At 44.1% G+C, this 18,345-nt stretch overlaps 1 protein-coding gene across 2 annotated transcripts in view; it reads right to left on the bottom strand.

Moving 5' to 3' along the window:
• Positions 1–18,345, bottom strand: part of ALCAM (activated leukocyte cell adhesion molecule) — a 199,227-nt gene that overhangs the window by 67,658 nt on the left and 113,224 nt on the right. For both annotated transcript variants that reach the window (XM_068268453.1, XM_068268452.1), the window contains exons 3-5: positions 12,651–12,870; positions 10,956–11,020; positions 10,740–10,827 (exon numbers count right to left, since the gene is read on the bottom strand). In XM_068268453.1, coding sequence (XP_068124554.1) covers positions 10,740–10,827; positions 10,956–11,020; positions 12,651–12,870 — 373 coding nt within the window. The remainder of the gene's footprint in view (positions 1–10,739; positions 10,828–10,955; positions 11,021–12,650; positions 12,871–18,345) is intronic.

Below are 18,345 nucleotides of genomic sequence, written 5' to 3'. Positions count from 1 at the left end.
TGGGGTTATTTGTGGGGTGTGTTTACTGTCCTCGCATTTTGGGGGGTGCTAATTTGTAAGCACCCCTGTAAAGCCTAAAGGTGCTCATTGGACTTTGGGCCCCTTAGCGCAGTTAGGCTGCAAAAAAAGTGCCACACATGTGGTATTGCCGTACTCAGGAGAAGTAGTATAATGTGTTTTGGGGTGTATTTTTACACATACCGATGCTGGGTGAGAGAAATATCTCTGTAAATGACAATTTTTTAATTTTTTTTACACACAATTGTCCATTTACAGAGATCTCTCTCCCACTCAGCATGGGTATGTGTAAAAATGCACCCCAAAACACATTATACTACTTCTGAGTACGGCGATACCACATGTGTGGCACTTTTTTGCACCCTAACTGCACTAAGGGGCCCAAAGTCCAATGAGTACCTTTAGGATTTCACAGGTCATTTTGAGAAATTTCGTTTCAAGACTACTCCTCACGGTTTAGGGCCCCTAAAATGCCAGGACAGTATAGGAACCCCACAAATGACCCCATTTTAGAAAGAAGACACCCCAAGGTATTCCCGTTAGTAGTACGGTGAGTTCATAGAAGATTTTATTTTTTTGTCACAAGTTAGCGGAAAATGACACTTTGTGAAAAAAACCAATAAAAATCAATTTCCGCTAACTTGTGACAAAAAATAAAATCTTCTATGAACTCACCGTACTACTAACAGAATACCTTGGGGTGTCTTCTTTCTAAAATGGAGTCATTTGTGGGGTTCCTATACTGTCCTGGCATTTTAGGGGCCCTAAACCGTGAGGAGTAGTCTTGAAACAAAATTTCTCAAAATGACCTGTGAAATCCTAAAGGTACTCATTGGACTTTGGGCCCCTTAGCGCAGTTAGGGTGCAAAAAAGTGCCACACGTGGTATCGCCGTACTCGGGAGAAGTAGTACAATGTGTTTTGAGGTGTATTTTTACACATACCCATGCTGGGTGGGAGAAATAACTCTGTAAATGGACAATTGTGTGTAAACAAATCAAAAGATTGTCATTTACAGAGGTATTTCTCCCACCCAGCATGGGTATGTGTAAAAATACACCCCAAAACACATTATACTACTTCTCCTGAGTACGGCGATACCACATGTGTGACACTTTTTTGCAGCCTAGGTGCGCTAAGGGGCCCAACGTCCTAATCACAGGTGATTTTGAGGCATTTGTTTTCTAAACTACTCCTCACGGTTTAGGGCCCCTAAAATGCCAGGGCAATATAGGAACCCCACAAACTGACCCCATTTTAGAAAGAAGACACCCCAAGGTATTCCGTTAGGTGTATGGCGAGTTCATAGAAGATTTTATTTTTTGTCACAAGTTAGTGAAAAATTACACTTTGTGAAAAAAAAACAAAAATCAATTTCCGCTAACTTTTGACAAAAAATAAAATCTTCTACGAACTCGTCATACACCTAACAGAATACATTGGGGTGTCTTTTTTCTAAAATGGGGTCAGTTTGTGGGGTTCCTATACCGCCCTGGCATTTTACGGGCCCAAAACCGTGAGTAGTCTGGAAACCAAATGTCTCAAAATGACTGTTCAGGGGTATAAGCATCTGCAAATTTTGATGACAGGTGGTCTATGAGGGGGCGAATTTTGTGGAACCGGTCATATGCAGGGTGGCCTTTTAGATGACAGGTTGTATTGGGCCTGATCTGATGGATAGGAGTGCTAGGGGGGTGACAGGAGGTGATTGATGGGTGTCTCAGGGGGTGGTTAGAGGGGAAATAGATGCAATCAATGCACTGGGGAGGTGATCGGAAGGGGGTCTGAGGGGGATCTGAGGGTTTGTCCGAGTGATCAGGAGCCCACACGGGGCAAATTAGGGCCTGATCTGATGGGTAGGTGTGCTAGGGGGTGACAGGAGGTGATTGATGGGTGTCTCAAGGTGTGATTAGAGGGGGGAATAGATGCAAGCAATGCACTGGCGAGGTGATCAGGGCTGGGGCCTGAGGGCATTCTGAGGGTGTGGACGGGTGATTGAGTGCCCTAGGGGCAGATAGGGGTCTAATCTGATAGGTAGCAGTGACAGGGGGTGATTGATGGGTAATTAGTGGGTGTTTAGGGTAGAGAACAGATATAAACACTGCACTTGGGAGGTGATCTGACGTCGGATCTGCGGGCAAACTATTGGTGTGGGTGGGTGATCAGATTGCCCACAAGGGGCAGGTTAGGGGCTGATTGATGAGTGGCAGTGACAGGGGGTGATTGATGGGTGGCAGTGCCAGGGGGTGATTGATGGGTGGCAGTGACAGGGGGTGATTGATGGGTGATTGACAGGTGATCAGTGGGTTATTACAGGGAAGAACAGATGTAACTAATGCACTGGTGAATTGATAAGGGGGGGTCTGAGGGCAATCTGAGCATGTAGGCGGGTGATTGGGTGCCCGCAAGGGGCAGATTAGGGTCTGATCTGATGGGTAACAGTGACAGGTGGTGATAGGGGGTGATTGATGGGTAATTAGTGGGTGTTTAGGGTAGAGAACAGATATAAACACTGCACTTGGGAGGTGATCTGACGTCGGATCTGCGGGCAAACTATTGGTGTGGGTGGGTGATCAGATTGCCCACAAGGGGCAGGTTAGGGGCTGATTGATGAGTGGCAGTGACAGGGGGTGATTGATGGGTGGCAGTGCCAGGGGGTGATTGATGGGTGGCAGTGACAGGGGGTGATTGATGGGTGATTGACAGGTGATCAGTGGGTTATTACAGGGAAGAACAGATGTAACTAATGCACTGGTGAATTGATAAGGGGGGGTCTGAGGGCAATCTGAGCATGTAGGCGGGTGATTGGGTGCCCGCAAGGGGCAGATTAGGGTCTGATCTGATGGGTAACAGTGACAGGTGGTGATAGGGGGTGATTGATGGGTAATTAGTGGGTGTTTAGGGTAGAGAACAGATATAAACACTGCACTTGGGAGGTGATCTGACGTCGGATCTGCGGGCGATCTATTGGTGTGGGTGGGTGATCAGATTGCCCGCAAGGGGCAGGTTAGGGGCTGATTGATGGGTGGCAGTGACAGGGGGTGATTGATGGGTGATTGACAGGTGATCAGGGGGATAGATGCATGCAGTACACAGGGGGGGGGGGGTCTGGGGAGAATCTGAGGGGTGGGGGGGTGATCAGGAGGGGACAGGGGGGGGGGAATAAAAAAAAAAAAGCGTTTACAGATAGTGACAGGGAGTGATTGATGGGTGATTAGGGGGGTGATTGGGTGCAAACAGGGGTCTGGGGGGTGGGGTCTGAGGGGTACTGTGGGCGATCTGGGGCAGGGAGAAATCAGTGTGCTTGGGTGCGACATAGGGTGGCTGCAGCCTGCCCTGGTGGTCTCTCGGACATTGAGACCACCAGGGCAGGAGGCAGCCTGTATAATACAATTTGTTAACATTACAAAGTGTATTATACACTTTGTATGCGGCGATCGCGAGGTTAACATCCCGCCGGCGCTTCCGTATGGCCGGCGGGTGAGCGGTGACAGGCGCCGGTGGAGGATCGCGTCACGGATGACGCGATCGCTCCGCCCATGCCCTTACAAGGACCGCCGCCTCTGTGGGTGAACTAGTCCTTGCGGGCTCCATTTCCCGGCCGCCCCTGTGCGTTAGGCGGTCGGGAAGTGGTTAAAGCCCAACATCACGTACCTTTCAGGTCTTAACACATTTATATACAATGTAGTTTATGTTTTAATGCATGTACAATCTTGTACAATACTTAAAACCTACTTAAACCCAGAACCTCCTCTCTGCTCTAAAAGATAAGCAACAGAATAATAACTTACAGAAAAGAATTGTTACAACCCACAGAACTCTAAAGGTGGCTATACACTCGTTAGATTAGCAGCAGATAGATCAGAAATCTATCTGATGATCTATCTGATGTGTTTAGGAACATTTTTTACTAGGAACAGATTTACTGAAATCTATTGAAAATCGATCTGATGGCATTTTTTTTTGCCATCAGATTTCCATTAGGTCCAATACAAAATGATAAGCAATCTCAACAGATCGACCTAGATTTTCCAGCATGTCAGATCAATTGCAATCAATCGAAGTCGGCCGCAAATCGATCGATTGGTCAATCGATTTGCGATCGATCGATTGGCCACTAATCGGCTCAGTGTATGGGCACCTTTACTGAAATTCTGCAGAGTGGTTACTTTGTGGTTTCATGGTAGCACACAGTTATCTCCCTGTGTTTACATATGTTTACTGTCTGGGACACCTCAAATCACAATGGCTCATTAGTTGCAGATAAGGGAGAATTAGATAGGCTGTTATCTCTAAATACATACAAGGTGGGCTTCTCTGTGTTTTCTTTTTTTCCTGTGGAAAAGTTTAGGTCTGTTTGAAGGTAACGCATACATCTAGTATTTTTTCTGGCCCCCTGAAAAATAGACAGATCTCTCTCTGATTGAATCTGAGGGGAGAGAGATCTGTTGGCCACCATAAATCACAGACAAATTTGCTGTGGATTTCAGCATTAAATCTTTTGGCAATCTGTGTTGTGATGCAACTCCTGGAAATAGCTGCAAAAACAACCTAACACCCTGGACTGACTTCAAAAGTATTAGTGAGGAAGAGATCTCAGACATCCTCTGCCGCCTCCGCCAGACAACCTGCGACCTGGACCAACTAAACATATGCTGAAATGCCCTGACCTGCTTGGTCCAGCATTTCACAAAATAGTAAATTGCTCTCTGCAAGCAGGGAGGTTTCCTACCTCTTTAAAAGAAGGAATCATCAAGCCCCTTCTTGAAAAACCTTCCAAGGACCCAGATGCAATGAACAGCTACAGACCTGTCTCCAACCTCCCCTTCTTAGGTAAAGTTATTGAAAAGGCTGTCTATCTGCTACTTGAAACCAGGCTCTCAGTAAACAACATCCTGGACCCTCTACAATCTGGCTTTAAGAAACACCACAGCTGTGAAACAGCCCTCATGCAAGTCTGCAACGATCTGCCCATGGCAAGGGACAGAGGGGAATGTTCCATCCTAATCCTGTTGGAACTCTCAGCGGCTTTTGATACAGTTGACCATGAAATCCTGCTTAACAGACTGCAGGAGTACTGTGGCATCAGTAGATCAGTCCTCCAGTGGTTCAGATCATTCCTGACTGACAGAACACAAAGAGTATCCCTAGGACCTATAATGTCCAAACCTGCACCTCTACAATTCGGAGTGCCACAAGGATCAATCCTATCCCCTCTGCTGTTTGCAATCTACATGTTGCCACTCGGTAAACTTATCCAACGACATGGCCTGACGTACCACTGCTAAATGATGACACACAGCTATACCTGTCCTTCAAACCTGGTGGAACAGACCCTACTCCAAAAATAAACTCTTGCTTAGCTGAGCTACAGGCATGGATGAATGATAACTGGTTGAAACTGAATGCTGACAAAACTGAGGTCCTCTCTGTCTAAAGCCAGTGCTCGCCATCAAATCAGCTCTATCATAAAGCAACACCAATCAGGATTGGGAATTCAGACATAAACAGCTCCAACCTTGTGCGCAGCCTTGGCGTACTAATCGATGGGGATTTGAGTTTCAGAAACCAAATTTCATCTGTAGTTAAATCTTCCTACTTTCATCTGAAGAACATTGCAAAGATTAAACATCTGATTCCCCCAGAGGATCTTCCAACCCTAGTTCACGCCTTCATCACATCACGGCTGGATTACTGCAATGCCTTTTATGCTGGCCTCCCCAAAAAGGGCCTGCGTCGCCTGCAATTAGTGCAGAATGCTGCTGCCAGATTGCTAACAAACCAGCCTCGCCACTGTCACATTACACCGATCCTTCGCTCACTGCACTGGCTACCAGTAGAATGGAGAATACTCTTCAAGTTTGGACTGCTGACATTCAAATCCCTGCACAATCTGGGCCCTGGATACATAAAGGACTTGCTGAAGCTGCACCACACCTCTCACAACCTCAGATCAGCAAGTTCTATAAACTTGGTCACTCCCAGAGTGCACCTCAAAAAATCTGGAGATAGAGCCTGCTGCCCCTACTCTTTGGAACTCCCTGCCACACCCAGTAAAGACAGCACCATCCCTGGAGCTATTCAAATCCAGACTGAAAAGCCACCTGTTTAGCCTGGCATTTCCGGACTTATAAAATTCTTCCTCTGTACCACGATGGTCTGAGCCTTGCATATGCGCTTTGAGTCCTACGGGAGAAAAGCGCTCTTCAAATGTTATTTGTTGTTGTTGATGCCACTTCATTCTGGCCACTTTACTCCCAAATATACACGTATCTGGGCAATGCCACAAAGCTTTGACATGGGAAGTGCAGCCCCAATCTTAACTGAAATCGGTTGGTGTATTCTAACGTCCAATGCCTGCACATAAACCCATGGAAAAATCTATTCAAAAGAAAGCAGAAGACATTCTGCATTGAAAAAAAAGCTATTCAAATTAAGCGCCAGAGGACATGTTGCACTGGAGAAACATAAACCAAAGCAGCAAATACTTTTTACCGCATACACCAACCACCCATGCACACAAATGCTTAATTTAATCTTGGGACAATTTATAAAAGAATTCAGCGCTGCATAATATGTTGGCTCTTTATAAATACAATAAATATTTAATAAATGAAGTGAAAAAAAGTAGCTTCTGATCTGTTCTCTACATTTTGAAACCACTCGAATAGAGCAATAGCTTGTCAGCCACAACCATTACATCTCGCTAATGGCACTTATCTGGCGATCAGGCTAATTGCCAGGTTTATAAATAAGCCTTTTTATTTATTACAGCTGCTAGTGTCGCAGGAACTAACAATCAATTTTCCAAGCAGTTTCCAGAGAACATCATCCGATTATGTATTTCTCGATCATTTCTCTATCATATGCTCTGTTACCATTTCCCAAGGTTGTGACATGATGCCTCAACAAAATGCAGTATAATGCTCTTAAAAGCAACAGTGCAATAAACCTCAAACATAATGTTAGCAGGTTTATCCCATTTTGTTTTGAGGAAAAAAATAAAAGGAACTATGCAAACTACTTGAAAGATCATATTCATGGATGGAGTGCCAAATGAACATCTTTTGCCTACAGAGTGCATTTCTCCTTCACAAAAGTCGATGTTAATGTTTGTACAATCAAATTAATGTATGTGCAGCAAAAGCACAGGAAATTCTGCTCGGCCTAATTTCCCTTCATAGAGCTTCTGTTCTGTTCATTATGGGTAACAATATCTGAGTATACACAAGAACAAATCCTTGTGATATGGATTATTTCTCCGTTTGCAAATCATTGATCTGCAAACAAACAAGATTCATATCAGCAGAAAAGTCTTAGCGCTTAAAGACAACATGGACTCGCTTTACAATTTCTTCTTTTTGTGCTGATCTTTTTACTGTTCAGGGTCAAACTAGTTCCAGGTATAAGAAAAAAAAAAGCCCACTGTAATAATGAAATTGAGCTGATAAACTAAACATTTAATTTAATCAATTAACCATTTCATGCCATGGGCTGAAGGGTTAAAGTGCACACTTGTGGCGGACGTGCAGCTATACATTAGCGGAATAGTTGAACTTTTATAAATAACCTATTTGCAGTAAAGGTGCACAAATTATAAATGTCCAATTGCTAAGCAAACATTTTATTTGAGACACTATTTTATTTCTCCTTTATTTAAGCATTTGTCATATATTATTACCAAGTTTTCAACCTCTTGTTGTAGCTGTATCACACTTCTTATCTTTGAGTGGGAGGAATGGAGGTGGAGGGCTTCATGTTAATGCTGGTGAACAAACAGTTCCCGTCATTCTGCAGTCATGTGACAAGCAGTGCAGAAAGAGAAGATATTAACTTGACAGATGCAAGTTAACTATTTCAGTACCAGCAGTCTCTGGCCCCTTAAAGACCAGAGACTGCTGGTACAAAAAAACAGGCTTACTGACGACACACTGCTTGGACCCTCCACTACCACCGATTGCTGCAGCTCACTAGCCCTGCTGTTGATATAACAGCAGAGCTCCATGAGCCAGACAATGTGATTGGCTCACAGTGATCACAGGGCCAGGAGCCAATGATATCGGCTCCTGACCAGCTCAAGGAGCTCTGCTGTAATGCTGATAGCAGGGTGAGTGAGCAGCAGTGGACGGAGATTGGCAGAATCGGCTGTAGCAGCGGGTCCGTGCGGCGTGTCGTTGGTAAGCCTGGTTTTTGTACCGGCAGTCTTTGGTCCTCAAGGGGTCAGAGACTGCTGGTACTGAATTGGTTAACCTGCATCTGTCAACTTGTGTTAACTTGCAGCGTGCCAAAAATCTGGCAGGCTTGCACAGACATTAACAGGGTGTAGATTTCAACTATACTCATCCGGAAAAAGGTAAAATGACACAGAAAGAATACCTTGCGTGACAGATAAAAGCAAAGGGGTGTTACTTTCTGAGCGACAATTTTACATGATCAACCCCTGATTACAAAATTGTTTTTTCCAAGAAAAATATGCAAATTACCACTCTTACTAAAGTGTCAGGCATAAGTAACCCAGTGTAATGCTAGGTAGACACCATTCAATTGACAGGGCTAGCTGATAGTTTCCTAAATGTCCAATCTGATCCTCGATAACAGCATCGTTTTTGTACAGTAGTGATCTGGAAATCTATATGGTTATAAACAAGGAGCAGATCGGAAATAATGTTTGAAATGATTGGTTTGACCTGTCGATCTGACAGGAAAGTGAATGGTGTGTACCAGGGGCGTAGCAATAGGGGGTGCAGCGGTAGCGACCACATCGGGGCCCTTGGGCCAGAGGGGCCCCGAATGGCCCTCCCTCAACTACAGTATTAGCTCTATATTGGTCCTGTGCTCATAATAATCATTTATATATATACTTTGAATAGTGGTAATCATTAACAAACTATTCCCCATCCCCTTCTTGCATCTCTGACATTGTAGTTGCCATTGGCAGCTTTTAGTGCGCCGTTTCAATTGCTATGTATAGAGTGCATGGGGGGCCCCATTGTAAAACTTGCATCGGGGCCCACAGCTCCTTAGCTACGCCACTGGTGTGTACCTAGCATTAAGAACTACTACATCCTGTTTCACCTCTCAAACCTTCATGCTTGTCCTTTATTGTGATTGATGGCATGCAGTTTTTACGGAAGGTAACCTCTGATAATGTAGTAGATTATCACATGCTTAGTTTTTATTATCTGGGTTTGCTTTAAAAGGGCTCAAGAATTATCAGCATTGAGAATCCACTTTCGAATTGTTATTACAGCGAGGTTTCTCTAGTCTGGCAGAGCTGATTATTTTGTGTAATTTACATTCCCTCCCTCTGGAGGGTTGTAAATATGGCTGACTTTGTAATATTAAGCACTGGGGAAGGGGGCCCATATCAGCTGCCTGAAGTAATTACTATAGAGGGGACCCATAAAACTGCCATGTATGAAAGTGGCTCGTCAGGTACACCTTTTAAAAATAAATTAAAGGCTTCTTAACGCGACAATGATCACAGATGATGATTTGTCAATGTGACAAACCAGTGAAACCCGACTATAAAATTGACAGTTGCTGTGTGGCTTCTTCAAGACACTCTCCCAAATGAAGTTCACATACAGCTATAGAGAGGCCATGAAATGGCAAAACAAGGCTGTAGTCATTTCACAGTTTTAAATTAGCAGACATTACTATTTCTTTGTGTCTTCCAACACTTGAGGGATGGGCAACTATCAATCTGGACTCCTTACAGTCTAAAGCTTCAGACACATGATAGATTGTAATCAGCTGCGGTAGGCGTTCAGGGCCACCTCTGCTGGGAATCTAGCCTTTGTACAGGCTTCCCCAGAGATTGCTTAAAGATCTCTCACACCCGGAAGAAACAGCAATAGCCAAGTGTATGCTTCACCTGCTTACCTACCCTGCAGGAAGCCACCCTATAGCAACAGAATATGTTAATTGGCTATGGCCAGGTCTGTATTTGCTTGTTGGGGTACACACACTAGATTCTCAGAAGAGGCAGTCATTCTTGGCTGTCTCGGCAAAGTTTCATCTAACGTGTGTAGGAGGTTGGAGTCTTGAGGGAATCTACTGCAACCTTTTGATTTTTGTAGCACTGCAAGCGTCTCCCACTAGCCAAAACTTCTGCATGGTTAATGAGGCTGCCCATCTCAGTGAAAAAGGAAAAGCAAGGGTAGCACAGATCATACAGACATACAAACAAAAATCAGACACAGTATTACAATAAGAGCAAAAGAAGTAGCGTGCATGCTGTATTTTTCGGACTATAAGATGCTCCTGACCATAAGACGCACCTAGGTTTTGAGGACAAAAACTAGTTGGAAAATGTATACTAAACCTGGTGTATCCATGGTGAAGGGGCATCTTGTGGATTATGCCCCTTTGTACCTCATGCCCCCTTGTACCTTGTGTCTCCCTGTGTCCTCCTTTGTTCATCTTGTGTTAAAGAGTAACTCTAGGCATAGCATACACAACAGCATGCAGATGTACACTCCTTTAACTGCATAACAGAAACCTGAATAAAGCATTCCAGAGAGACTGAAAGAGTGGCAACTCTGCTAAAAGCGTGCATTTGTCAGTAATGTATTTTTCATGCTTACAGACCAGGAAGGTTTTACTGGTAGCACGGTGTCCATAATACAGATTTCAAACTAATTATATTAAACAAATGAGACTGCACCCCCCCCCCCTCCCAAAAAAACAACAACATAAAAATTAAAGCAATTGACATACCTCCATCCACAGGTAAAAGGACTTGCCCATTTCTATACCAAGTAATATTGCCATCTGGATAGCTGTCTTTAGAGACACAGTCACCAACCTGCGCAAGGAAACAAATATAAATGCTCTTCATTAAGGAATACTGCAAGAGACAGATCTACTTTGATTACAAGAAAAAAAAAAGCAAAATATCTTTCAGCCAGAAACTGACACCTTGCCTTCGCTTACCATGCTAAGTTTTCCTGTTTCCAAAAACGTTGGCCCGTTAAGAATTTCAGGTTTTGTAGGTGGCTCTTTTCAAGAAAAGAAAAGAAGTCAGCAATAAGATTTGCAAGTGAATAGTTAATGTAAAAAAAACCCCAAACAAACAAAACATACCTGCACATTGTTCACATACTTTCACCCTCCCCCACCACCTGCACTGAGTTATTGGTGGGAAGAAATGTTTGATAAGGAACTCAGAGAGGAAGGAGCCCATACATGCTTGTGGATGGATCTATAAGTGCCAAACACTGCGGTGAGCATAAATTGTCACAGCAATGGTGACCAATCTGATCCACTTTCATGTTAAAACAACCCTGTAATGGACAGCAGAAACCTAGGCTGGCAGATTTAACCCAGAGAAAGCAGATGACCTCTTGCACACATTGAGCCGGATTCACTAACCAGCGCTTACCTGGTTAGTGAGCTTTAAGAGCTAGTGGGCGCAAACCACGGAGTTAATTGGTTTGCGCCCACACATTGTGCACAGCCCCGCTCAGTGCACGCGCAGCGCGATGCGCTGGTAATAGTGCACTGCCTTGGAAATGTCGCACTTATTGGAAGTGCCTTGGAAATGTCGCAACGTTATTGTCGCACCGTGCACTATTACAGGCACATCGCGCTGCGCGCGTACTGAGCAGGGCTGTGCGCGATGTAGCTTTGCACGGCTTTTAGTGCGCACAAAGCTACTTTAGGGGCAGTAAGTGGCTTTTCACTCCGGCGCTAACACTTGGCGCCATTTAGTGAATCAAGCCCATTGTGTCGCAGATAAATTCCTTTTTATGTTCACTGTTACACTACAATCATGATATCATGTCTGTGGGTGTAGTGGCCCATTCCAACTGTATGAAGCTTTTTGAATAAGTAACCTATTGCCAGGGACAAGCATAATGCCTCCAATGTTCTGCAGACAGGCAGAAAATGTGTGAGGGAGTCTGCAGACACATAGCAAGTAAAGAACGATACCTCATGTTAGTGCTACATACCAGTAAAATTGTGGTGTGCTATCTGTGCACAGCAATTTTACTGAGGTTTAGTAGATCAGGTCTTATTTCTCAAAAGAGGTGTCCTGCCCCCAACAGGAACACAGGCAGTATTAAAGCATTACAAAGCTTCCCCATTTCAACAATGCAAGGACACAGTCTGCTCCTAAATAATGGTATTTAAGCCAAGTCCTGACAAAAGAGAATCCGACATTTGGGAATAAATAGCACCATATATATTCAGTGTAAGAACAAAATCAATCCATGAATGTATTGCATTACGAGTATGCTTTTATATGTATAAGAACTCCAACAGCGTATATACAACCCTGCATTACTGACTATTGTTACAACTAAATGCTTACATTGTGTATCTTAAGTATAATATATCATGAGAAGCAACTGAAGAAAAAACACAGTATACTGCAAAAGGACTAATTTTATGATTGAGTCATTTTTCTTTCAGATGTTCACAATTGCCTTCAAACTATCGGTTTTGATTTTCTTTTAGAACAAAGATGCTTTCAGGTAAAGTAGGTAAGTCAAAATTGAAGGCACTGTTGAAATTTCAGAATCAACTCTGACTGGCGGACAGAAGCAGTACAAAACCTTACTATTTAAGTGAATTCACAATTTCTCACAAAGAAACAGATGCAATGTGTAGGTAGTGGTTACTTACTGAATACTTTAACTAGTGTTGGCTCCTCAAAAACATTGTCTGGTGTTATAAGCATGCACACAAATCTCTTCTCATCAGTAATTCTTGCATCAGAAATAGACAAGGTGTAGTTCTCTGATAAAGTCAGACGATTATTGTACTCCGGTACATTGTCAAAACTGAAGGATTTTTTCACCGCAGACCGTGCAGCCACAAACACTGCCGTTCCATCCGGCTTTTCCTAAACAGAACAATAATAATGATACTAGTACATAGAAATGATGTGCTCATCAACTCACTCTTAAACTCAACAGAAAACTTGTCATACCCTATGAGATATATATATATATATATATATATATATATATATATATATACATAGTCACGTAAGATGTGCATTTATTTCTATTTCATACTGTCTTGAAAACAATGGAAGAATAAAAAAAAAACCTAGAACAATGACAGAAGTATTCAACGTAACACAGGAATCTTTAGGCTGCTTACACACCAAGATGTTACAGGCGCACGTTAGTGCGCCTGTAACGCTCCCCCAACGCACAGCAATGTAACACAAGTGGGCTGTTCACACAGCCCACGTTGCGTTACATGTAACGCTGCACGTTCTCCGCAAAGTGCAGCATGCTACGGCGTTGGAGCGGCTATAGCCGCGTTAGACTGTGTGCACATGCGCAGTGGGGGGCGGAGAGGAGGCGGGGAGAGCCAGCTACAGTAGCCGCGCACATGGCTACTTAATATTCACTGCACTGGCGGGCGCTGATTGGCCGGCGGGACCACGTGATGCGGAGTGTCTCGCTCCGCATCACGTGGTCCCGCTGGCCAATCAGCGCCACTCTGGGAGACATTATAGGAATCGAGCCGCCTAACGCGGCTCACTCTACCGTCCTCACTTGCAGCACCATACGTTGTGTTAGGTGCACGTTATGCGATCTTAACGTAGCACCTAATGCAACGTCTTGGTGTGCAAGTAGCCTTAATGTTAGAGAGTAAAATAAAAACTTATCACCCTGGAATGCATCTGTACACTGTGAAAAGTTTTCCAAAGTATCCTCAAAAACAGCAGCAGGACTAGATGTGGTGAAAATGAGGATCAGGTTGGGTGCGTTAAGGTCACTAAGGCCAGATTTATACTTGTTGTGCCCCTAGGCCAAGAATGTAGTGACTCCCCTTTGTGTTGCAGCGCCCCTCCCATTCTATGTGCAGCCCTTTCTTCCATGTGGATCATCCATGTACAACAGCCCCTTTCTTTCATGCACAGCTCCCTCGAGCATCATTTTCCCTTTTTCATGTGTTCCCCATTTTCAGTCTCCTCTTTTGTATAAGGGTGCCCTCCTGGAGTGCAGCCGCGCAAGACCTGGGCCTTTGTGGGCTTTCCGGGGGAATAAAAACCAGACAGCATGCAACATAAAATTGCATCATGCATTTGAATCCCAAAGCCGTGAATGGCATGGCTAGACAAGTCTTGCATTGCATCTGTGCCAGCCTCACGTCTCAAGTACACAGTAGAAATGTAGCCCAAAGACAGACACAGTGTTTCAGATGTAGTGATGTTAGCAACACTAACTCATGCTTTTTTTCCCCATCACTTCAAGTCTTCCAAGTGGCCATGGAAAGTCCTTAGAGAACACTTAAAGGACAAGTGAGGCAACAAAGTAAATCTATCTTTACTTACCTGGGGCTTCCTCCAGCCCCTACAAGTCACACGTGTGTCCCTTGCCGCAGCTCCGGTCTTCTCCCGTCTCCCAATGGGAGTCTCTGAAGATCGGCGACCACTATGGGTTGGTGTGTTCTGCGCGTGCACAGAAGACGTCGATCTATCAGGGTTCGGTGTTACTTCAGAGGCTGCTGGCAGGACCCGGGAGAAGACCGGAGCTGCGGCAATGGACAAACGTGACTTCTAGGGGCTGGAAGGTAAGTAAAGATACATTTATTTTGTCGGCTTGCTTGTCCTTTAAAAATGTGTGGTTATCTATCAAGGCCATTTGATGCTGGTAAGTTATTTTATTTTCATTCAATTCTCCAGCAGGAAAGATTTCAGCACGAGTGTGCACTTCTGTCATTTCTGTTTTATTGCTTTGTAACCCCGAATAAGGAGGTCCCCAATCCAGTCTGTGCATTCCAATTGTATAACATATTACAGTTCTGTACTGCTGGGACTCAGGACCTGGAAACCATCCCAGACTCAATGTTCTGATCTAGTATATTTATGGTCCAAAACTCAATCTAGCTATGCAGATACATTTAATTTATTTTACAGGCATACATTTTAGCAGCCGTCTGTGGCATCAACCTTTTCTTCCTCTGATTCCCAGGAAAACCACTACTGTACAGACACTTGCAGTTTGTGGTCAGCCTGCCGTGCCATATTTAACTTAAAGCTGAATTGTAGACATATAGCATTTTCACTGCCTCGATCAGAAAAAGGAATCATAGTAGAGAAAATGGATTCCCCAGTCAAGGAGTATTAAAGCACACCTGAAGTGAGAGGAATATGGAGGCTGACATTTTATTTCCTTTTAGAGGCTGCTTACACACAGGGACGTTACAGGCGCACGTTAGTGCGCCTGTAACGCTCCCCCAACGCACAGCAATGTAACTCAAGTGGGCTGTTCACACAGCCCACGTTGCGTTACATGTAACGCTGTACGTTGCCCGGAAAGTGCAGCATGCTACGGCGTTACAGCGGCTATAGCCGCGTTAGACTGTTTACACATGCGCAGTAGGGGGCGGAGAGGAGGCGGGGAGAGCCAGCTACAGTAGCCGCACACATGGCTACTTAATATTCACTGCACTGGCGGCCGCTGATTGGCCGGCGGGACCACGCGATGCGGAGTGTCTCGCTCCGCGTCACGTGGTCCCGCCGGCCAATCAGCGCCACTCTGGGAGACTTTGGCCTCAATTCACTGAGCTTTATCAAACACTGTATCAAATGTTTGATAATTTTCCTCATGGGTAAAATCTAATTTTGAATTATATAGGTGTTATAGATTTATCGAATGTTTTATCTATAAAAAAGTTCAATAAATATATAACACTATAGTGAATTCAAAATTAGTTTTTACCCATGAGGAAAATTATCAAACATTTGATAAAGTGTTTGATAAAGCTTAGTGAATTGAGGCCTTTATCGGAATAGAGCCGCCTAACGCGGCTCACTCTACCGTCGGCTCTTGCAGCACCATACGTTGTGTTAGGTGCACGTTGTGCGACCTTAACGTGGCACCTAACGCAACGTCTTGGTGTGCAAGTAGCCTTAAACAATGCAAACTGCCTGGCTGTCCCCTGCCTCTAAAGCCTTGTACACACTATTAATTATAATTGGCCAATGATAGGCCAATTTTACCACCTCCATGTAGTATGAGGGCCAAAAGATTTTGAATACTATGAGCAGACTGTGCAGGTAAGCTCCCGTACTACATGGAGGTGGTAAAATTGGCCAATCATTGGCCAATTATAATTAATAGTGTGTACAAGGCTAATGCTACATACACACTTGAGATAAAAGTCTTTGGAAAATCAAAGATCACAGACCAATTTTACCCCCTTCCATGTAGTATGAGAGCCATACTCTACACAGTCTATTCTATGGAGCTGAACTCCCCCATCAGACAGAAATCTTTGCAAGATGCTGCACACAAAGATGATGTACACTTTCAAAAGAGCAGTATCTGCAAAAGATCTGTTCCTGCAAAAGATCCATTCCTGCAAAATGCATTCATAGTCTATGATATCTGCAGATCCTCATACACACCTTGTTTAACAGACAATCATCTGCAGATAATCTGCAGATCATATCCACCAGGATGGATTGCCAGCTCTGCAGATGATTGTCTATTAAACAAGGTGTGTATGATGATCTGCAGATATCATAGACTATGAATGCATTTTGCAGGAATGGATCCTTTGCAGGAAAAGATCTTTTGCAGATACTGATCTTTTGAATGTGTACAGCATCTTTGTGTGCAGCATCTTGCAAAGATTTTTATCTGATGAGGAGTTCAGCTCAATAGACTGTGTAGAGCAGCCTTTCTCAACATTTTTACCCTGGAGGAACCCTGCAAATAACTTTTGGATCTCGAGGAACCCCTGCAAACAATTTTTTGATCTCGAGGAACCCCTGCATTTATTTTGCAGGAAGCATGGTCTTTAAAAGTATGCATAGCTGTTTATTTCACTATTCCCTATTACACTGCCACTCATTATACTGTCTCCTGAGCCCCCAATTTAGTGCTTCTTGTTACAGTACCACCTATTATAATGTGCTCTATTATACTTCCCCCACGATGGGGTAAAATGCCAAGGAACCTCTGCAGAGTGCTCAAGGAACCCTGGGGGTTCCAGGGAACCCTGGTTGAGAAAGCCTGGTGTAGAGTATGGCTCTCATACTACATGGAATGGGGTAAAATTGGTCTGTGATCTTTCATTTTCCAAAGACTTTTATCCCAAGTGTGTACGTAACATTAGGGCAGGAGCCACACTTAAGCCTAGTACACACTAGCAATTTTGATAGGCCAATCATTTGTCAATTTTACCACCTCCATGTAGTATGACCATTTACCTATATAATCTGCATAGAATTGAAAATCTGTTTGGCCCTCATACTACATGGAGGTGGTAAAATTGACCAATTATTGGCCAATCAAAATTGCTAGTGTGTACACAGAAAACCGTGAATCTGCAGTGTTGGCCGACAGCCAGCTGAGAGTCGACAATAGGGAACCTCACAAATTTATGTATCAGTGCGCATATAAAGTTCAGTCCAAAATAGCTGCCAATCTTCTGTTGCTCCAAAAAAAGAAACCAGCTAGAATGCTGTCCACTTATTATGATCAGCGCTTCTTCCACAAACGCTCCTCTCCAGCACAAAAAACACTTCAACCACCTCTCAAAAAATGATCTCACTCAGCAGATCCTATGATCATATACACTCAATTAGAACCTCTGCCCGCCTGGTCTCTAAGGGGCTCTGTCGCTTTAAGATTAGAATCAGCAGACCATTGCATGCATTAAAACAACAGGAGCTCCAATAGTGTGATACCATCTCTATAAAATTTTAATCTTCCATTAAAAACACAGATTAAAAACTCAAATTTCACAATGTATGTCTATTACAGGCGTACAGTTTAGTGCAGGTGTTAACAGAGCAAATGTGGACACTACATCGTTTACCACTCCACGTGGGTCATATCCAGCCTTCCCTGTCCCCTCTCAGTCCCTTCATTCCAGCACTGTCCTCGCTGAAGCTAGGATGCCTCTGGGAGCCCTCGGAAGGCTTTTGGGTGCTCCCAGAGGCAGCTTAACAGCTCCATGCGGTGCTACCCAAGCCTTTCGAGGGCTCCCCAAAAGTATATTCAACCAGCTGGTGAAAGCACTGGAATGAGGAAAACGAGAGGAAACCGGGAAAGTTCAATAGAACCCACAAGTATCAGATTTTCTCCACTTCAGATATACTTTAAGAACACAGGGATTTTTATTAATGTTTAAAAAATGGCAGTTGGAGTTTGTACTGATCATTTAAATTTTTATATCAGAGTCACACCTTTAACCACTTTACCCCCGGCGGTACGAATTTCTCCGTCCCTTTTTTCCCCCCTAAAAAACCAGGGACAGAGAAATCCGTACCTTCCGCGCTACCGCCGCTGTCTGCGCTCCACCCACTAGTGCAAGCCGCCGCCACGCTCGCCCGGAGATCAATGAA

This window comes from Hyperolius riggenbachi, chromosome 2, assembly GCF_040937935.1.
Source record: "Hyperolius riggenbachi isolate aHypRig1 chromosome 2, aHypRig1.pri, whole genome shotgun sequence".
Lineage (NCBI taxonomy): Eukaryota > Metazoa > Chordata > Amphibia > Anura > Hyperoliidae > Hyperolius > Hyperolius riggenbachi.
The sequence above is the reverse complement of the archived record's forward strand: the minus strand, read 5'-3'. Positions and strand labels throughout refer to the sequence as shown.